This window comes from Hesperophylax consimilis, chromosome 21 (assembly GCF_061612785.1).
Source record: "Hesperophylax consimilis isolate HC1 chromosome 21, BYU_Hcon_1.0, whole genome shotgun sequence".
Classification (NCBI taxonomy): Eukaryota; Metazoa; Arthropoda; class Insecta; order Trichoptera; family Limnephilidae; genus Hesperophylax; species Hesperophylax consimilis.
In genome coordinates, this window is record NC_142856.1 from 18986994 (window position 1) to 19010928 (window position 23935).

Here is a 23935-nt window from a genome sequence, read left to right on the forward strand (position 1 = left end):
CGCGAACAAATTTCTAGTTTAGCTATAGCTGGCTTAGCTTAGCTGACTTAGCTTAGCTCCACCATAGCTTAGCTTTTGGTCTGCAACCGGCTTTAGACTTCACATTTTGTTGATTTGTTGATGTTGCCATGGTAACTTTAAAAAACGCGCGTTCCATAAAGTGCGATTTAAACACGCTAGAGCGTACTTTAAATGAGTAAAAAAGGGCACCAATAGAAAAAAATATGTTATTCTTTAAGATAAATCTATACATTTGTTATGCCGAAAAGATCACTATATGAAATTCCGTCGATAGGTAAAAATCGCAAAGTAAGCTCCGAAAATTATTTAAAACATGTTTTGTTCCGTTATTTAATATGTTATATGAAAAAAAAATTACAATGTATCTTTAAATACAACTAAAACATTTGTCGTGATATTTTTGCTCTTAACGAGATTAACTTCCAGCTCTGTTTTAAAATGTATTTTATTTTCAGAGAATAGAATTTTCTGATTTTATTTTACAATCAGCTTAAGAAACTGTTGAGAATCCGTGTTCGAACTTCACATGCAGTATTTTACTTCAAAAATTAGACTCCTCAATGACGCCCTACAATAGACCTTTGCATGAACTAGCCGCCAAACTTTACAATATAACATTATATACCTACGAAATAACTTGGTAAAAAAATGGCGTTTTCTTGTTCGGTGTTGAACCCTGCAAAAGTTCGTAGAACTTTTTATGGGTCTAGCTCGACAAGAAACTTAACACCGTGTGACAGGTGTCCACACTGCATCGGGTTGGTGTTCATCAAAGATATTAGAAGAACGAGATGTGCTATGCGCAGTTCGTACTGAGAGGAATTGTTTTGCCGAGTGTCGCCGGTTTTGTTCACCAATACTACTGCACACCTTCGCTTGCGCTAAGGTATCCGCACTAATACATAGAACAGATTTCTGTGCGTACACGTCCCGATACCGTTCAAAGTACCCTAATTAGGTAGTACTCCGGCTACGGTCCGGCGGCCAACATAGCATATCTCGTTCTTCTAATATCTTTGGTGTTCATGTACTTAAATACTACACGAAATCATATTACTTAGTACACAAATTAAAAAAATACGTGTAATATTTTAAATGAAGTGGCGACTTTTTACGTAATTCATACCCGAGGGATAAGACTTAAATTATATTTGTATGGTTATCTTTCAAGGAGAAAAATGATCCCGTTAAAAAGTGACAGCATGCCAACTTCCTAATAAAATATTAGTCATTCAGAATATATCGGTAACACGTCTTCTTTTCCTAGTAAATATCATGACGGAATGTGACAATATCAGTGTTTTATGAACACGTGTTCCACCGTCCTAATAAAACATACGCTTTTGACTGATACTTCGTTAGGAACTCTTTCGTTATAGGCCTGCAGTCCCATTTTAACAGGAAAACGAATATTTTTTTTATTAGATTTTTAATAAATTAAAGGATTTAAGTACTTATTTCAGTAAGTTTTCTTCGTGCTGTGGCCGACAGTTGTTGATTATTTAATTTTAATTGTCCTGAAAAATATTCATGTACAAAAATCTAAATCGCGAAAGACCAATGCCACGAAAAAATCTTAACCAAATCGGATATGATTTGAGATTTTCACGTCAAAAAATATTAATAAGTGTTTAATTTTGGGGAATTATGCCGTGTTGCGGTATCTCTTATTCATACTAAACCAAAATTAAACACCGAAAACCACTTTAAATTACCTAATTTTACTGAAATACCAGTACTAAGAAGATTTGAGCGCGCAACAAATTATCGCATCTACGTAGGTAAATACATCACCGCAATCTTCAATTAACACATCTGCCCTGATTATGTACACTGTACCGCTGTCTGAAACGTTGGCTAAAGAAGGAGGTAGTAAACACGGCGTAATACCCCAAAAATAAATCACGATATTAACCAAATTGGTTTACCACTGTCAAAAGTCAGGGTAGAGAATTTGAAAGATGGTTGGGTTAGTTTTGGTCATTCGAAATTTGGTTTTTATTGATTTTTGCTTCCAAAAAGCACGATTTGGTAGTTTCCGGTAGTTCAGCTTTAGAGCGTTGGATGTCAATTGGAGGTAAAAAAAAGTGTAACATTTTTTTTAGCTTCACGTCTCATCTTGTGTTTAAATCAATAATAATACATCAATGTGTTTTACCATTGTGTTTGGCGGCAACTAAAGATATAGTAAATTGATCGAGAAAGGGAATAATGTGTAATCGTCTAGCAATATGCAATATGTATGTACGTAAAAAAAAAGAATAAATAGTAATAACAGAATTGTTAATATCCCAATGGAGAAATTTCATGAATTCGTCGGTTCCAAGAATTCCAAGGTAATGTATACAGGGTGTATCGGCACGTACCCGACAAACTTTAACCAGCTATTCCTTAGCATATTTGGAGTAAAAAATCTTATGTGCACTTTGCTGTCCGGTAACGTTTTTTTTTAATAAAAAATTTATTATTCATATTTTCACCACATGTCACCACTGTTTTATCCTTTGATAAAGTTTGAAAACCCATCTGGCAAATATTTTATTCGAATTCCGTTGAATAATGCACGTGTGTACCTATATTGGCGCACGTTTACAGTCACAACGAAATAGCACGGCACCATTCGTCTCATTTTTAACTATTATTATTTAGTGTGTGCGAAAGAGCGAAGACGCTGTTTGACACACTTGCTTATAACAGCTGTTTAACACGAAACGCAATGCCAATGACAGTGATGTAGTGTGGAAATTTTAAATTTTTTTGTTTTTAATTGAAAAAAAAAATGCTACCGGACAGCAAAGTGCCCATAATATTTTTTACTCCAAATGTGCTAAGGAATAGCTGGTTAAAGTTTGTCGGGTTAGTGCCGATACACCCTGTATACTTGACTCGGTTACTGAGAGTTGGTTGCAGTCTTTGTCCGCAGTAGCTACCGCAAGGATAGCTGGGAACCAAAGGGAAGAGTTTGCGGAAGTGCGAAACGTGATCTGCTTACTCTAGCAACTTCTGTGCACCGGGTAGCTGACTTCTAAACTTGGAGAAGAAACGTAGAATTTGCTACAATTTCACTCAGAATAAATCCAATTTTCAATTCATAAAATAGTAACAGAAAAAAATGTGGTTAATATGAAATAATCGGCTCACGACTAGGAATCGGAGGTCGCGGGTTCAAATTCCGGCGTGCGCAAGTAAATTTAATTGAATTAGTTTTTGTGAAGTTTCGTGTACAAATCATATAAAATATATATGTTATATTTGAGACATGTTATGGAGTGGAAGATACTGTCATTATCGTCCAGGTGAAAGGCAACCACTCTGGCTTTAGTCGTATTTAGTGACCAGTTCTGAATAGCCAGGTACTCAAATAGGATAGAACGCGGTTCTAAAGATTTAATGCCTGCAATCCCAGTTTTAATCGGATTACAAATAATTTGAAGAGAGTCTTAATAAATTAGTAATACTCATTTATCTCGGTGCACTTACAAACAAGCCAATAAATGTGTATTTAACAAAAAAAGCATCGAGTACCACAAATTAAATATTTACTCAAAATAAATATAATAAAATAAAGGTGATAAGACAAGTGATAAGACGGGTACGTTATTGAATTACCTTGCGGGGAAGGAACCTGTTTTATATGATTTTAATCTTTCGCTAGCGTTGATAAAAAAAACACTGCTATACACATAAAACATGACGAACATCCGTTCTGTGTTGCATACATGGACGTGCAAAAAGCAAAGCGCGTGGATTATTTTGGATCAAAACCAAAAAGAACGAAGTTAAACTGACCAGTCCCAAAGAAAGGGTTTTTTCGAAACCGGTCAACAATAAATAATAAAAAAGTAATTATTCCATCACTTCTAATAACTGGCGTAGGAAGGATTAAAGAATACTGAATTCTGTAGATATAAGATCCCTGATCCGATTCCACGACGCTTTATCCAAGGACAGTTGATACCCATGACAGTTAATCCTTCAGACACTAGAGCCCCAAAGGATTTTTCTGGTACCTACCAAAAATTTATAGAATATTTGTTTCAACTAAGCCATTAACTGCACCATAAATATATCATATTTTCTTATTCGGCGGCACGACCTCTCTCCACACCCCTTCGGGGACATATAGTAATATTATATGTAGGTAGGTATATCACATTTTCCCTTTAGACTGTTTATATAAGTATATTTTGTTATTCGGCGGTGTATCCTTTGCATACTCCTTGGGAGATATGGCAATTATTAGCGGTCCTCTTTGCCTACCCATCCGGGAAACGCGTGATCGCTAGTTACAATGAAACTGCCATTCCCAATACATGTAATCTTTTCGTGTTTTGTAATGAAGTTTATCGAATCAAATGGTTTTCTGGTTCACCTACCGTAACATAATTATTTTAGCAATGTTTTGCTATTTTTATGACGGACTTCGAAAATTATAATATTGTTCGAAAGATAGCTAAAATCTTTTAAAAAATCACAGCTAGCTGCAGCAGCAGTCCATGCTAGATAAAGTAACTCGTAGGTATATGGAAATATCATCCACTCTAAATGGTATAGTATCTTGCAAATTCTTAACGTGCAAACTGTAATGCTGCGTATACATTTGCAAACCGAAACGCAAGCCGAGCCTCGAATATTGGGAAAAGAACGAGGTAACCGCAAGCGGCGTTTCGCACCGTTTCCTTTCACATAATTCGAGGCTCGGTTCGCAAATATATACGCACTATTTTGAATCAGTAATTTTCATTCCACGATAATCAAATTACAACGTGGATAATTCAGGTTTATTTCAGTCACGTCCAGTGAACACTGTACTAAGAGATTATACCACATTATGTGCGGAAAAGTGATGATTGCTGGACCTGGCGAGTTGAAAATCGCGAAATTACAGACAGAAAAGCTATGCAAATTCCGCGACGTCAGAACTCACAATCCGCGACTTTCAGGTTATTGCTTACTAATAGAAATAAAATAATGTTTTCACTTGAAATAGATAAGTTTATAAAATTGTACCTACTTATATATAAAATTTACTATTTTCTTCAAAACACGTCAAATACCTACTTTATCAATTATTCTCCTTCACATTTGAACAGTACCTAATCTGTCAATAACATTGCACTGAAATAATTATTTAAAATTCCTGTCACCTAACTCAGAACACCTGTTTACACACAGAGAGGTAAGCGATGCATAAAATAATTATTACACTATGTAGCATAGGTATATTTTTATTTTTTGTGAAACTGTAGAAATAATGTTTTAATAAACGCCGTTTCATTTGCGCTGAAACTCGAATGTGTATATTTTGCGTGTACTGATGTATTTGATGACAAAAACACAACTGTACCCCCCCCCCAATTACAATTACATAAACTTATTTTAATTTACACAGTCGAGAAACAACTGTGTACTATACATTAAGGGTTGGTTGTCAGGTGTGTAAAATTAAAAACATGTTCATGTTAAGGCTCAATATCAAAAAGACGGGGCACGATCGAGTGAATCAAATACGTGACTCGGGGCATGTCAATAGTCACATAAACGTGAATGAAGGTGTGTGTGCCAAGAAAGGTTGTGTTGCGGTTCATCCTCGACGGCGTGATGTTTGTTAGATTGGACACTTTCTTGTGAGGGATTTAAAAAAATCAAAATTTAGAGGAGAAATCGAATTCCAATTATTTTGTCTTGAAATTTATTCGAATTTTGAAATCCAGTCCAAAGGCATATCCCCTTATCGGAATCCTCGAGGAAATGCGCGAAAGTACCTACCTAAGACTTGGGCAAACTTCTCGCAGTCGCCGAATCACCCCTGCGTGAGTCGGGGGTGAGAATAGAACACCCCAGCCGGCCAGAAATCCCGGCCACCAGGAGCGCAGAAAGCGAGAGGGGTTGTGCCGTACCGCGTGTAGCGTTTGGGATTAGCCGTGTTTGCACGGGAACCTGAAATCCATCGGATTGAATACTGTCTAGTGACTCGTCAACTCTGCCGGTAAGGATGATGACAAGTGGTAAGCGTTACGTAAGTAGTGGGGTTTAGATTTTAGACTCAGCTAAAGGGAATAAATATATGAACAAGAAATGTACTATGGGGTAGGTTTGAGAAGCTGTGCCTTCTGAAAAGATAATTACGGCAGGTACTTGTTTCTCATTTCATGTTCCCAACTGGAAGATGAAGACGTCAAAGCAAATACCCTATAATATTTATAATACACTCAACTCCACTGAAATAGTGGCAGTATCAACAACTCTAGCCTCTAGAGGTAGCTAGAGTGGCATTTTGATATTCCTTTCAATGGGGGCTAATTGAATTAATTTAGTACTTGGTGGAGGTGTTTTGCGCTTTCTAATTTGTATTTTGATCAATGTTGATAAAAATAAAATTAAAATGTTTCAAAAAGTAGGTTCTGTGGTTCAGTTTACGAACAAACAACAAAAACAAGTCGTTGTTTAAGATGCAAAAAACGTTGACAGGTTGCAGAGACGTTGGTGAAATGATTTCGTTAAATCCTACCAAATAAAATGTTCTTGATTATGTAAAACATGGATTACATCATGAAAATTTAATAATAACAAAAAAAAGGTTAATTCGGCAAAGCTGTTAGTTCCATGTAGCATTCTGTGTTTAAATTGAAGTTATAAATCTTCGTCAATGTTGATGTTCAAAACATTTTTTTGTACCTTTTTGGCGCCCCTATCTGTACAGTGTAAAGGTAGGAGAGCTATTTCGCTACCCGGTGAAGCACTAGGAAAGACTTACAAGGCGGGTGAAAGGGGCTGAAAGGATTTATTAATACGGATCTTGAAGAGGCCCGGATTATATGCACTAGGAAAAACAGAATTTTGTATGTGTTTTGAATTATCAAATATATATTTTTTTTTATTTTAGTTTATTTAAGAAACATACAGTTTTACAAAAAAAATAATTGAACATAAAATATAGAACATGATTTAAACCAGTTAAGTTCCATTTATAATATTTATAAAAGCTAGAAATTAATTAAAAGTAATAAAGTACATAGTGTGTGTGAAAAATGATTAAAAAGAGAATACTAATCAATACAGAAGTAATATTTTTAACTTAGGTACATAGTAAGGTTAATTTGATTTTAAACGATTTAAGAGTACAGTGGAAAATGTCAATATCGCTTAAGGCATTATAAGATTTGCAGATACGCCCGAGGAAGGAGTTTTGTGCGTATTTCGATTTGAAATGTTGTATATAAAATAAGGTATTTGATCTGGTATTGCGTTCAGGACAATGAAATGCAATCCTTTCTTACAGGGCTGGGGAGTCAATAAGGCAGTTAACAATTTTGTACAGAAACAGTACGTCAATTTTTTTTCTTCGTTTTTAAATAGTAATAGGATTACATTGATGATTTTAATATAATATTAATATCACATATTTTTTATGGTAACAAAATACTTATATTATTAAATTGTGTAAGTATTTTGTTACCGTTTTAAATCATCAGAGAGAGTTAAAAGATTGACTTTATTTTTATTTCGCTTCTATCAATATATACTATTTGTTATTCTCCTACTAAACAAAAATATTACAATAAATAAAAGGTATATCACAGTTACTGCCATACGTATTTATTTATTTATTATTATTACATTTGTTTACGGACTATATACAAAAATAACACAGTACAAAGCATATAATATGAACTAAAAACAGTAGCAATGAACGTAGAGAATGGTCAGTAATATTATAATTTCTGAGATGGAGTTTTTGAAGATGGAGTTTTAAGATGTCTCCTTTAAAAACTAGTATTTACCTTATTTTTTGTGTTATTATAAAACTTTTGAATATTTCATAATTTAGTTTCTTGTATTGCATCTCTACAGTAACTCTTTTAAAATAACTTAAATTTATATTGATATTGTATCTCCACTTAAACCATATAAATAAGATAAAAATACTTATAATACCCACACTCAGGCTTCGCCTTCGTGGGATTTTTTTTTTAAATTATGTACATCTATTTCAATATTTTTTATACATTTTTCAATATTTTATGTAACCATGTATGTATAAAAAAAATTCAATAATAAATAAATGAAAAAAAAAAATAAAAAAAATAAAAATAAAAATAAAAAAATAAAAAATAAATATCGTTAACAATGCGTTTTTCATTTTCATTTCATTTTAATTAAATATGTACAAGCGTTATGTCTTGTCAGATCTATCGTTCTAGTACACCAAAAGCTCGTGAAAATACCAAAATAATTATGCTGTAAAAAAATTATACTTTTTATTAAAACTATCTGCGAAGTTTTTACTAGGTGTGTTATATCACAGCTCTTTGACAGCTATATAACAGATCCATATCATAGCTGTGGGTAAAACACAAAATAACCTATACCCACCCTAAACAAATTGAGATTGAGGGTTGAAAAGTGATTTACATAATATGGCTATCGTCAAATAATCACTAACCTGGTCCGACCTTCGTACTTGAAGACGGGTAAATCTTACTCAATGTGACCGCATTCGCACGGATAGTTTTAATGAAGCGCAGCAGGACCTTTCAACTAAGTCAAAAGCACTTTCTGCGTAGTTAACTTAACTTTCAAACAATTTCAAGTAATCCTCTAATGACAACCGATTGACACCTTTGCCCCAACTTACGGGAATTTACAAATCTTTAATATGTAATTAATTATAATTAAGGAACTAGCCTTAGAGGGGAATTTTGAAAATGTCACTGTTTTTTTTTAACTTTATTTATTTTCATTTCTTTACATATATTATATATATTAATAGATAGTAAATAATAACATAATATATAATACCAAATTGTATACACAAGAAATGAAAACCCACTAAGGCACTGCCTGAGTGTGGATAAAATAAAACGATTACTATATTTCAAGTTCCTAAATATAATATATATAAAAAATATAGAAAAAGTTTTTTTTATTTTTTTTTATATAGTTATTATAAAATTAAAGAGAAAACATTATGTACAATAGTTTATGAAGTTTCAGCAAGTGAGTTGTAGAAAGGATCAATAAATTTATAGAAAAAGCGTTTCAATATCTGCGTCATTCAGCCATAATTTTACCTCTTTAACATATTCTATCGTTTTATTTATCATTTGAGTTTGTAGTGGAAGAAGGTTAAATGTACGAGGACCAATGAAACTGCTATGTGTCTGCATTAATTTAGTATTTGTTTGGGGGGTTTAAAATATATTATTTGTTCTTTTGTCCATTCTGTTTTCATTTATTTTGAAATTGTTATAAATGTTTTTTACCCTACTCGAAATCCTGAAACTTTTTTTATGTCCATATGTATTTATATGTATTTTTCATTTAATTTGCACTTACCCCATTACATTTCCATTGGATATCCAAGCTTTGAAATAGCCATTTGACTAGTTTTTGCTCTTGCAGAATACAGATTTCAGTCTATAATTGTAGATAAGACGACCCCAAAAAAATAAGATCGTCTCCTACAACTAAATTTTAACTAACTAACTAACCATTGTGCCGTTTCTCCGCAGGGGTAGGCAGAGAGGACGGACCGCTAAACAACTCCGTCTTGGCACACACTCCTTGCCTCATTCACAGTCATACATACTCTTCTACTGTTCTGACTCTTGACATGGCCCGACTCAAGTAGGATTATCTGATTCACTTGGTAATGCCATGTCTTCCTCGGGCGTCCCCGACTTATACTACCATTCGCATTTGCATCGTATATTCTCCTTACACTCCCTTCTTCGCTCATTAATTCTACATGCCCAAACCATCTAAGCGTCCCTTTCTTGATCTTACTCAATACGCTTACATCAGCCTTGCACTCTTTTATGTTTTTACAAATAATGCATCATAATAATTATGGCATGCTGAGTATAGAACTTTTGAATTTTTAGAAAATACCGAAGATGTAAGACATCAAAATTTTGATAATTGTGACAGAAAAAACTTGTGACATCACGGTACACGCGCGGCGGTACTGCAGCAGCACTGCCATACGAACTATGAGTTGAATTGAAATCGAAAAGTAATTTGTGTGTCGTTAATAATTCTTTAAATATAATATCTCTTTCAGACTATCCCGTGATTTTTCGTGGGTCTGCAACAGAGATGTGCTTTATTTCAAATAAATCCATTTCAAATGGAAATGCAAAATGGGTATTTTCCATTTTGCATTTTAAATGCTTTTCTAAAAACCATTTTCCATTTTGCATTTTAAATGCTTTTCTCAATGCATTTTCCATTTTAAATGCTTTTTGCAACATTCTTCATACTATTTCTACTCATCTTTTTTTCATAAGCCCCAAATATCAGTCGGTCCTCAACCTCGCTATGAGAGATAATTCCCATTTGTCAAGTTGCTCCTACCAGGGAGCAACTTGGCAATTCTGGCAGTCCTGGCAATTGAGTGATACCATTACAAAAAATACTGATTCAAATACTGAACATGGGGCCATGACGCTGTAATATTATAGTTTCTATGTTTTTACGTTGGCAACATTAGAGTCCCGCGCAAATTTTTTGTGGTTTCATAATCTGTAGTCGTGGTGTTTTTGGATTTACCATCACGTATAATGTTTGTTCTACATTGATGTCCATTATTAAATGACAAAATTGTTTAAAAATTCTGTAATTATTTTAATTGTTTGACCTGAGAAACCTATTGCATTTTCAATGCATTTTGAAAATAGGTATTTTGCATTTTGCATTTGAAATGCTTTTCTAAAAACCATTTTGCATTTTGCATTTTCAAATGGAAAAGTTTTGACCCATTTCCATTTTGCATTTTAAATGGTTTTGGGTACCCATTTTGCACATCTCTGGTCTGCAAGTGTGAATTCAGACAACGCGATTCGATTCAAACAAACGGACAATAAATCACTGATAAGGTTTTACTGAAGTCTTGTCGACTTATGAAGGTTGGCGAGAATGATATTATGAAAACGATAAAGTGGAATGGCTAAAACCCATAGACATATGAATATTAGTAGACCTGCCCTAAGTGATTAAAAGCGTATTATCCCCACTCCCCATACCGGTTCCATTGGAGCCGGCTGTGCTCGCGTATGGCCTCAAGTGAAATTTGAAAACGTGACGTCATCATTCTTGTGCGAACTATGGTCGAGGTATCATCGGTTCATTTTACGAAATAACACGGCAAAATGTTGACTTGTACTATGAAAACTTGTAAAAATAGATGTGAAAAAGAGAATAAACCCAATTGTCGTATTACATTCCATATATAAGCATTATTTTACTTTATTTTAAGCATATTCACATCGTATAATATGAATCAGTTGTTACTATCACATCGAGAAACGTCTGGACGCGAAACACAAAGCTGGTTGGTTGCTGGGAAGTAAATTATGAACATTTATAAAAGTGTCTTAACTAAATACTTAAACGAAATATTCGACTCTGAAAATAGAACCGAATTTTTTTGCCGAATTTGGACTTCGCAAATTTGTTCATAACGTGGCGAGTAATTTGCGCTCCCATGTAAAAATGTCTATTCATTCAAAAGCAGATTTTACTTTTAAGAAGTAAATGGTGATATTATAATGCGAGATGCCTATTTACTGTCAGATTGATTTATTGACGAATCACAGTCAGCCTTACGCCCTTCGTTCTTCAACAGTTGATTTTACCCTTCGCCATTATCTTCTCGTCTATTAATTCCTATGTCTGTGCTAAAACCACTGAATAGATAACCCATAGAAGTGTGATCTGTATCTACCAATTTGACGAAAAACTGCTGTCGCCAATAATTAATTAAACTTTTGGACTCCCGGGTCACTGGCATACCGATGAAATTCATTATCTAAAGGAATTCGATATTTGCAAACGTTTGAAAAATTTCACCAGAGGTGAGGGAAAAATAGCTTAATTCGGATTGATTTCGGATTCATACTATCAATAGCCTCACAAAACATATTGGCGGCCTCCGTGGTGGAGGGGTAAGGTTCTCGAATAATAATCTGGAGGTTGCGGGTTCAAATCCCGGCGTGCGCAAGTTAATTTTATTTGATTAATTTGTGTTTTTTCACAAATTAAAATAATATTTAGTATATTTGCGGCACGTTCCAAACGGGAAATGCTCTCAGTATCGCCCTGGTGTAATAACACCATTCAGAGCTGAAACGTTGCTTGAAATGTATTTGACCGTGTTTGGTGACCAGATCTGAACAGCCAGGTCTCTCTCCCCCCACCTTCCCCTTACCATTACCTTCATACTTATAACATCCTCCTATTGGGGATGCCGGTGACCCATTGATGTATTTAGTCTATGCGGTGACCGGATACATCATCAAAATGATAATTCATCACATCTTTAAAAAGTTATATAAAGTCATGGAAAGTGATGAAACAAAAACTTTATTAACTGGGTTAAGTAGGTTAGGTTACGTTAGGTTTAAATTATTTTTTTCATCGTTTCTAATTACTTTATATCACTTTTTAAAAGTGTGTTGAATTGTCACTGTGTTGAGTTATCATGGAACCGGGGATGCCATAGTCTCACTGGCTCCAGACGGTTGGGAGCAGTTGGGACGACTCTTGCGGTTTCATATAAAAAAATAATAATACCTGATTCAGCATTATTTTAAGAAAAATGACTGCCGACTAAAGCAAAAAAAAGGAAAAGAAATGAATAGATCAGGTGTAAGAAATCATTTCAGTTTCCGGACAAAATAACCACGGTGTTGTCCAACATCCGATGATAAACTTAAGATAAGAAACAGCTTTCTACTAAATCAATGAAACTTTATCAATTAAGAAAACAATGTCAAAACGTAATTAGGTTTTAAAAATATTAATTTGGAAAGTATCAAAATTAACATTAAATTACCTGGCCTCGTGGCTTCATAATTCATAAATACCTAGCTTTACCGCGGGAAACTTTTAATCACAGAAAGTTAAGAATTAAATTTAATTTGAAAACAATATTAGTTTGAATATTTTCCCGAAATTAGCTGAGGTCGTCTCACTTTAATCGCGGCATAGAAAATTATAAGATTTTTATTTTTATGTGAACACCGCACAACAGTCCCAACTGCTCCCAATCGTCTGAAGCCAGTGAGACTATGGCATTCCCAATTGGGGTATGTTGTGAGGCTCAAGGTAGAGGGAGAGGAATGAGATGGGGAGAGGATGGTGAGGGTTACCTAGCTATTCAGATCTGGTCACCAAACAAGGCTAAAGCCATTTCAAACAATGTTTCAACTTTGAATGGTGATCTTCCACCAGGGCGATACTGAGAGTACCTTCCACTCTGGAACGTGCCGCTAGTGTAGTATATATAGGGTTTTCCAATAAGAGGTGTTTAGCTGGACTTGTTTGTTGATATTATGTATTAACTATTTACTCAATAAAAAAAAAACCAAGAGTTATTGTTGAAAAGCCTTTCTATCCTCAACGTGTGACTGTTTGGTGCGGTTTATGGTCCGGACCTTACTAGACAAATTGTACCTTACTTTTTCGAAAATGAGGCTGTAGCAACAGTTACGGTGAATGGATTGCGCTATCGAGAGATGATTAATGATTTTTTATGGCCGGAATTGGATGGTATTGATCTGGACAACGTTTACTTTCAACAAGACGGCGCTAGGTGCCACATAAGCAACGAAACCATTGATCTTTTACGATTGAATATCAAAATAACACCTCTTATTGGAAAACCCTGTATTATTTTAAATGAATAAATTGTGAAATAACACAAAATACTCAAATAAAATTTGAACCCGCGACCTTCGTCTTGCTAGTCGAGAGGATTTCAAATTAATAAACGTGTATTGTGACTTCTACCAGAAATTCATGTTATACCTACAAAGTTTTTCAGGATAGATCTACTATTACTATTTTATTTTAACTGTCAAAACAAAAGGTTATGACGAGTTTTACTGCGGCACTAAACAGACGATCCCGAGAATAATAATAATATTTGGATGATTGGTATAGCGCCGTTTTTGTACAACATCACCCCAAGGGCGCTGTACAAATATGTAGAAGTTTGATCTATAACATATAAAAGAAAACTGTCGTCTTTTCTACATCTATGTCTCAGAAAAGACAATGAAAATGACCATCTGTTCAAGAAATAAATACGACACCAGAAGTAAGGAGAATTTTTTATATTCAAACTGTCCGATCGACATAAACATTTTTTTTTCAGATTTTATAAGTGTGGCAAGTAGGTACCCTTTGTAAATAATTATTTCATTCACTACCCACATTACTACACCAATGTTGGCAACACTTGGGATATGCCACACGACTGCGAGCAAACCGCTCTTGGCATTTTTCTATCGACCGGCCCCGATTACATGGACTGTCCTGCTGTCTTAAAATCCTATATTTGCGTAAAATGAAAACAGTGTAGCATATTAGTAAACTTGTTAAGAGCCTTCGAATACTAGCATATTGTCATATTATTTTAAAACGCTCGCTACTATTATTATTTTAATGGTCTATTGCAACAAATATACGTCATTGAAATAAAGTACAATTTATATTCATATGACATATGAGTGAAACGTCAAAACGTGACATGAACGATGAAGGCGATGCACCACGTCGTGTAATATTTTAAATCGAGCCGCTATCAATAAAACCCCTTATGTGGATGGCGATAAGGTTTAAATTCCCGCTTAATACCATTCGCCTGTTTTGATTTATGCAAGAAAAAAACATGCCCAAAAAGTGCCTTTTATTTTATTTTGTGGATGTTCAGGCACAAATATTTAAATGTTTTTCGATCATTTTATAAATAACTGAATTTGCCACATTATACATTAAAACCATAACCGAAAAGGGGTTCGTAAGTAGGAGATTTTGAACTTTAAACAGTTTTCATAGGCCTTATACATTATATTTTTCTGAGCTTATAAAAAGACTTATCTAAAAAATACTCGATTCTTTCAAAGGCCAAGTTGTATTCTACTCGCAGTATTTAATTAAAGCATCTGAAACATTTCCAGCCAACCAAATTTTCATACCAAACATACATGATTTTGCATTACTACGTAGTGCATCGCCTTAAGAAAACATACAAATATCCCGTGCTTCTTGTGGGGAACGAACGAGAAAGGCAATCCGGCACCTATTTATGGTGGCGTTTCCAATGTTTCGAAAATATTTATAAATTAGCGCAGAGTTAGATAGCCTGAATTCTTGACAAATCAGTTCCAATTTTGAAAATAACATTTTTTTTTAAATCCGTTAAATTTTATATTATAGGTAGGTTACTTTATCGCTTGTCTGAATTCTTAACAGTTTCAAAAGGGACACTTAAATTGAAAGCAGATCCGAGTTCCAGAGTTCATCGAACAGAGTTATGCAGGAAACACGCATAACCGAAATTAGATTTTTGCTGATTAGTGCAGACCTTTCATCTGAGTTATTGACAAATCAGTTCAAATTTACAAAATGAAATTTAAAAAAATCTGTTAAAATTTTATATTATAGGTAGATAATTTATCGTTTGTCCATTTTCTTTACATAATCAGCACAAATTTTGAAAATGACACTTAAAAATCATATTTTCGATGATGAGTATAGAAGTCGCGCCGTGAATTCACGCCGTGAATATACGCCGCGATTCGCGCGTGAACTGTGTCCATCCACACGCGCAAAGCTTCTGTCTTGTTCGCCGCAAACCCTTTGTCGCGGGCCAAAAAACCGACAAAAATCGGGGAATGGCGCGAAGCGCGAATGCGAAGATTGCGAAGATTGCGAAGGCGTGAACAAGATCCACACTCGTGTTTCGCGGTCTTCGCGGCCGTTCGCGCCGCGAGTGTAGAGCGCGCTTAATATGTAGAACGAACACACGTTCGTGCGATTTGTATGGTAAGCTAAATGGTAAATAATGTTATTTTACGATAATCATGATGCAGTAGTCACAGAGAGAGATCGTACGTGACACCGTCGTTCTAGTATCAGTCAGCATAATTTAGAAGAGTACAAGAGTACATCGTCTCATACATATATGTCATATATGTATGAGACGATGTATGGATGAGAGGAAAGTAAAGAATATGTGAGAAGCACAGTTCTATCCTGCCACAAGATCATCTAATTTGAATATTTGAAAAGTTTTTGCAGTTATTCGAAAAGTTTTACAATTTTTCCGGTTCATTGCATTTTTTTTTAAATTTTGTTTCTGAAGTCACGTGTTCGCAAAAAAAATTATTACGGTACCTCTATGGGTATGTATTCGGGTGAAATGCGAATAGAATTCTACCGAAATCCCATTATGATCTAAGAGAAAGCCAACCAAACGTAAACGAAATACCCATCCCGGGTAGCAGAAACGTTACAAGATAAAACAACTCTTAGTGCCTAATTAATTGCCATGTATAAATGTATGGTGAGATTCGAACCGTATTAACCCTCCCGTACAGAAGGGGGTACTATACGTCCCCCAAACGAGAGTTTTGTACGATATCCAAGTTGTTTTTTACATCACATACTCTATAATTTAGGTTATCGTAACAATTATTAACTTTTTTTTAAATATCCTAAACAATATCTCTCCAATTCAGATGAAATTACTCTCCTTTCTCTTCCTAGATAGCCACTACTTTTTTTTAAATCCTAGTCGCAAACATGCCGTGCGAGAAACATGTATTTGAGTTACATTCGACAATCTCTTTTACCGTTTTGCATTACTCACCTCATTACTTACCTTACATTACTTTACCTCGCATTCCGAATTTCTAAAAAATAATAATAAAATTCCCTTACACTCTTAAGCTCTTTAAAAAAGTATGTTATTTTTTAAGATAATGTTTATACACTTGCAGAGATGATAAAGTATTTAAATCAAATTTCCTCGATATAAAAAAGTAGCAAAATTTGAAAAAAAAACTCTGTTATTTAACATGTTATATTGTTAAAAATTGTGTTATTTTACATGTTATAGGTATGAAAATTTCATGTTGTTTTTTTTAAATGTTATTTAAGACATTTATCGAGAGATTTTTGCATTATTTTAAATCAGTCATGCTTTAGTAAATATTTTCGCTTACGCCTATCAATTACAACCGGTCTTTTTTATATTAGCGCGCTCCCTCTAACATTCGTAATTACATATCTCCCTTTCAAACCATGTTCTTCTATTTGAACGCTCACTATAAAAAAAATGTAACATATGAGTGTTACAGGAAAGGGCAAGAGAGACACGATCACTCTGCGATATGTGGGGGACCCTAGCGATCCCACTGCAGGGATACGTGAGTTTTATTTTCAATTACGTAAAAGTTAAGGGCAAACTAATAATTGGTCGATGTTAGATGTAGCCACTCACGGAGTTCAATGCGGGTACAAGTAATCGATACACGAAGTAGCAAATTAGGTTCAGTACTAGTGTAGTTCATGTACAATTTGTACAACATAGGGATGTAATACAGGTTAATATTCTCAACTGTGAAGTCGAAGGAGTCGTAAATGTAGTTGATGGGGTTTTAAATAACTAACCTGAACATCACCGCATTTCCACAGGGGTAGGCAGAGAGGATACACTCTGGTTTTCGCATATTCTTTCCTTTCCTCGCATCCATACATCGTCTCATACATATATACATACGTACTCTTCTGTTATACTGACTTCTATCGTGCCATGTCTTTCTCGAGTGTCCCCGGTTTTTTCTTCCATTTAATTGTGCCTGATATTACTCCTAGCTCCTTTCTTTGTTCAACCTCTCTAATACCACACAAGTACCCCAACTGTTCTAAACTGTCCAATTGGGGTAGGTAGGTATATTGTGTGACTGAATGGAGTGGGGAAAAAATAAGAGGAAGGTTGGGAAGTACCTGGCTATTCAGATCAGACCATCAAACACAACTTAAGCTATTTTAAACAACATTTCGATTCTGAACAGTAAACGTTCGCCGGGGCAATTCTGACAGTATCAACCGCAAATTAATGATTTCTCCTTTCAACATAACTGAAACACAACTCAAAGTACGCTTTATTGTGAACATCAGAGACCATTTTGTACGTACGCAGCTTTGAATTGCTAATGACTAATGAGTAGAGATGTGCCGATTATGACTTTCGCCGACTAGCCGATTAGTCGGTTGTAATAAGACCGACTAGTCGGCTAAGCCGATTACGGTTTCGGGGATAGTTCTAGGTACCCTGAAAGGTCGCGCATGGCCAAAGTGTACCTCTGCGGTCCCGCAAGTTCTGTTTACAGTGAGAAGCTGTTCTCAGAGGCCGGAAACATATATGAAACAAAAAGAAATCGATTGCTACCAGAAAGGCAGAAGCTTTAGTCTCCTTACATCATAATTTACCCTTAATTAAAAAATATAAGTTATAAAAAATATAAGGAGATTATGATATTTTTGGTTGTCACAATTGTGACTTTGATTTGATTAGATTATGTAGGTATGGTTATAAGAAATATGTTTTTTTCATTTTTTTTTGTTTTTATCAAACAGTTCATGTTTAGAATTTTTGGATATGTATATATAATATATACATACATTACTGTGCATCTTGTACATACAATCTTAATTTAATACATATAACTGAGTTTGTTAATTGAAAAAATCTACTTTTTATTTTAATAATAAGAAATACTTATAAATGTTCATTGAAGATAAGAAGATATTATGTTGTTTTTTATGTTAATTAGGATAGATACTAATTTTGTTCAATAAATGTCATAATTATGTTTTCTTTACAAGCAAGTAATTTTAAAAAGTGATTACCAAAGGAAAGATTGCTTTACATTTTTTAATGTATAAGACTGATTATAAAAGAAAATATATATAATCAAGGTTTTTATTTCATGTAGTTCCCCCGCATTCATATTATTGAGAAATACATACAACGTAAGAAGCCGGATAGTCGGCGCTCTTTGCCGATTAGTCGCCGACTAATCGCCGACTACAATAGTGGCCGGATAGTCGGCTTTACCGACTAGTCGGAACATCTCTACTAATGAGCTATTTTTTTAGTAATAACATAATGCCCTTTGAAAAGATTGCCGTCTGAAGTCATTAACCAAAGGAAAAGCCTTATTTTAATACCGGACATAACCGATGTAAGCAAAGTATTTAGTGATTACGGAACGAAATTTCCGTGTGAAAATTTGTATTGTTTTTTTTTTAAAATTTGTAATAGGTGCGGGAAAGCAGACAGTGCAGTTTTGAAGGTATATTTTTTAAAAAAATGGCGCAACTTATACACATGAGGTTTATTTTATGCCGTATTAAGTTCCGAAGATGACATCAGAAAGATGATGGACCCAAGCAGCGATACATTGATGGAGACGATTTCTTTTAGAAGTTTTCGGCCGCATTTTGGCACATCTCGACGAGTGTAGCGGCGATTTCCTCACGAATTCGATCCTTGAGTTCTAACAAGGTGTGTAGTTACATATGTAACCTATTTAACCTAGTTTTTGTTTCGTTATAGCACTTTTTATAGGTGAGTTGAATTGTCATTTTGATGAGTTATCATGGAACCTTTGCAAGAAACGTGCGGACGGCGAAGCCCCGGTGTTGTCCGTACGAAACCATGGTAACGACTGAAAACGGCACGACCCTCCCGACAGAATGAGACCCCTCCCGGGATTCTACCCCCACGACACATGATGTACCGGCCCTTCAAAACTACACTATCTGTTTTGCTGAACCCTTTATAATATTCCTGGCCAGAGATTCGATACGATCAAATATATCTTAACTAATTAACACGCAGCGGCCTTTTCTCCGGAGGAAAGATGAGAGATCGCCAGACACTCTTTGATTCATTCACATCCATTTATCGTTTCATACATTATTTTCTGTAATTTATACTTTTGAAAAAACCCGACTCAAGTATCTAACTCCAAGCAGAAATCTGAAAATCTCATGTCTCTAATAAATTTATACGTCAACACAATAACTTTCAACCCGTTACGTCATTTCGCTGGGTTAAAGTGACTAGGTACTTTTTCTGGTATCCTCTCTTATCGGAAGTTAGCTTTCATATTCCCCTACATAATTAACGTATGTAGGCGAATATGAAAGTACTAAATTAGCGGAGTTGACTCGCACTAGTCACGTAGGTTTCGATGCCACCAAGGGTGTCATCTTATACTACGTCGTTCGTACTTACCTATTGGTCCTTCACATAGTAACTAAGTACAATACTAATACTTTTTGACAAACAATAATTCATCAAATGAATCGTTCGTTCGTTGTTATGTTATTATTCGATGAGAACAAAACTATTTTGAGTGTCATTGTTATAGGAACAAATTAGAGACGTTGGATGTCGTCATTTCGAACTATAAATTCGAATTATATTGTGTTAATGCCCATCACTCGTGATAAGATAGTAGGTACCTACTCCAGATATTATTAGAAAAATAATTCAAACATATCACATCTCAAGTGAGTATAGTATGTATTTTGTGAATACTTTGTGTCCCAACTGCTCCCAATCGTCTGGAGCCAGTGAGACTATGGCATCCACGATTGGGGTATTTTGTGAGGCTGAAAGTAGTGGGGAGGGGAAGGAGATGGGGAGAGGAAGGAGTCGAGAAAGAGGAAGGTGCGGAAGTACCTGGCTATTCAGATCTGGTCACCAAACACGGCCAAATCCATTTCAAGCAACGTTTCAATTCTGAATGGTGCTTACACCAGAGCGATACTGAGAGCATCTTCCACTTTGGAATGTGCCGAAAATATACGATAATTTTTTTTTAATGAATAATTTATGAAATAACATAATTAATCAAATAAAATTTACTTGCGCAGGCCGGGAATTGAACCCGCGACCTCCAGCTTGGTAGTTGAGAGCCTTACCTCTCGACCACGCAGACCAATACTGCACAAGAGTCCCAACCAATGTTCCCTCTAAGGTGTGTCCGCACACATGTTTTAATCTTCCGCACACATATCGAAGAATCTCCAATATGAAAGAACAACATCTGACAAAAAAATACTTTTTCTGTAATGTAATTTTTGAAAAGTAATGTATTATTTTGTGGTACATTAACTTTATTAAAAGGTCGATAGTCAATACAGAATCGCTGTTGAGTCGCTCTGTTGATTGGTGCATGGGATCTCCCATGAGTGTGCTTGTTGGGTTATGGGGCTGAAGAATTTGGAAGGGGAAGAAAAAGGTCGAAAGTAACTGGCTATTTAGATCAAAAATCTTAAAACATTTCGAGTGGTGAGTGGTGATCTATAACCAGGGCACTAAGGAGTACCTACCACTCTGGAGTGAATTCAGATAGTGTTGCAATGAGAGTATCTACCACTCTGGAGTGAATTCAGATAGTGTTGCAATGAGAGTATCTACCACTCTGGAGTGAATTCAGATAGTGTCGCAATGATAGTATCTAACACTCTGGAATGAATTCAAATAGTGACGCAATTTAGAAACGAACTTTTTTCATCATCGCTGTGTTTTGTGTATGCCAACGTCAGCGTGACAAATAATCTATAAAATAGACCACAAAGATATTAAAAGGCTCCTAAAAACTGTGTACAAAACACACACAGTACCAACAATGTAAGTGGATTTTTAACCAAACGGCGTGACATTATCAAAATTATTATCTTTATTTACGTGAGAGTGGACTTTTACGTGTAATATTAAGGGTATTACTTTCTAACGGTCCTACAGCAAAACTCACGTAAAAGTATTAATAATAAAAATATTTGAATACTACTCCCAACTGCCAGGAGCCAGTGAGACACTATGACAGCCCCAATTGTAGTACGTTATGAGGTTGAAGGTAGTGGACAGGAGAAAGATATAGGGATTATGAAGGTGGGAAAGTATCTGGCAATTCAGATCTGGTCACCGACCACGTTTTAAGCAACTTTTCGATTCTGAATTATCATATTTCACTAGGGCAATACTGAAAGTATCTACCATTCTGATAATTTGTACAGCGCCGTTTTTTTGAAAAATCACCTCAAAGCTCCATTCTACTACCAACCAGACAATATCTATTATAATATGTTTCAATCATTAAAGAATATAAATACACATTAATAAAATAAATACCAGAATTAATAAAAGCATTTCCAATTACATGTGTTCTATTTGTGTCCTCTGCGTGCGAACTGTATATAAATTTCTCTAGTAGACAATGAACAGTGATAATCTCAATTAACCTCCCAGGTAAGTATGGTCCAGTATCTATATTATTATGAAATCTGTTAGCCATAAGTTGATTAGTCTGTCTAGTCTATGGTTAGTAATAGGATAGATCATTGTAGAAATATATTATATAGTTGTACAGCGCCCTTAAGGAGATTTTTCAAATCATCCAAATATTATTATTATTTAAAAACATGAACAGTTATGTAGGTACCGTACTGGATATTGAGTTTTCAATATTTTGTTCATTACCTTATCAATTTCGTCACAGTTTATAGACGTATTTATCCCATTATAACACGAATAAACCTGTGTAATAAACACCGGTAGCGATATTGTTAAGACGACATCATAACAATAATATTATTATTTAATTATAATGTATTAGTCGAGCAATTACCCGGAGCGATGAGATATAAAGATGATAGCATTTCATTAACGGGATTGATTAAGTAGGTACTGAGTACTTATTTAATTTTCAGTGATAGCGTTCACACAAAAATAATATTATTATTATTGTGATACAAAATACTCGAATCGAATTTAGAACATTTAAAACACAGTGGTGGAGAGATAAAAATTTAAAAGAGAATTAATTAAAATTTGTATATTCTAATAATAAATTAGTTAATATTTTTACAATTAATAAATAAAAATTTTAAAACATTGATGTAAATATTATGTAGGTGTAATGAATGCATAAATTTATGCTTAAAAAATATTATTTTTAGCGTGATGAATAAACATAAAATTGTATGCCTACATTAAAGTAAATAAATGTAGTTTGCGAAAACGTGCAATATTATCACTTTTTTAATTAGGTAGTTTCATGAAATAACATTTGGGACGTCAGTCTAGTCACAGTCTCTCGAAAGCGAAAGTTACTGAAAGTGATCTGCGTAAATAAACATAGGTTCCGCACATTGTTACGGCAAACCCATTGGATATTTATCCGATTCTTATATGTACGATCGATATAAACAAATAAACCCGGTTTATCAGACCGGTTTATTAGAAAATAGACGAGTGTAGGAAAAAACATGCAGTCAAATCGTACACAGGACGCACTTCGAACAGACGTTTATTACTTGCACGTTCTGCGGTCGTAAAATTCATATTTAATTACTGAAATGATAAATAAATAAAATAACAGGTAGAAAAGTAGGCGTGGATCAGAAACACGTACGTTTCAGCGATAATAAAGGCACTATCTTCCCAACAGTGGGCGACAAAGGCATCTGTCAAACAGTGGCTTCGACCGTCATGTCCCGGGGGCTCATAACAAATCGATACGGCGACGTGACACTGATAACAGGCAATTGATAAGGACTCACCAAGTGTAGCACGGTGTTCACCACCTCACGGTTGGTCACCTGTCCGACTTCAATCAGCCCGATAAGAACGGCGAATTTCAGGCTATCGTTCATAGGCATCCTAACAACCTCCTCCGGCCTTTTTATGTCACTGAACGGCGGCACTTTGAGGTCTGCCATGATAGAGGCAGTCACTTTTCACAAACTCACACTGAAAATTTGCACTTTTTATCACTCAAACTCGTAAAAACATTATTTTATCGACTCGCGCGATAGTACACCACTGCCGCAATCTGCCATGTTGAAATAATGCAATGCGATTCGTGAGGGCTGCCAACATCAAGACATGACAGTCCGCGAGAATGGAGGCTATTCATTTCAGTGATATAAGTAGTCTCTTTAAAGAGCTTTCATACTAGACTCTTACGAGTGGTCACAGTGGTTAGACACGAGTCGCTGGAGTGAATTTGCATCAATTAGTGATTTAGCTTGCTCAGGTTAC

At 35.0% G+C, this 23935-nt stretch overlaps 1 protein-coding gene across 3 annotated transcripts in view; it reads right to left on the reverse strand.

Annotated features, from left to right (window-relative positions):
- The window catches only part of LOC149413694 (neurobeachin-like), a 423308-nt gene extending 399583 nt beyond the window's left edge, over window positions 1-23725 (reverse strand). For all 3 annotated transcript variants that reach the window (XM_089644733.1, XM_089644732.1, XM_089644731.1), the window contains exon 1: window positions 23455-23725. In XM_089644733.1, the coding sequence (XP_089500859.1) occupies window positions 23455-23613 (159 nt within the window). In that variant the 5' untranslated portion in view covers window positions 23614-23725. The remainder of the gene's footprint in view (window positions 1-23454) is intronic.
- Window positions 23726-23935: the final 210 nt, after the last annotated feature.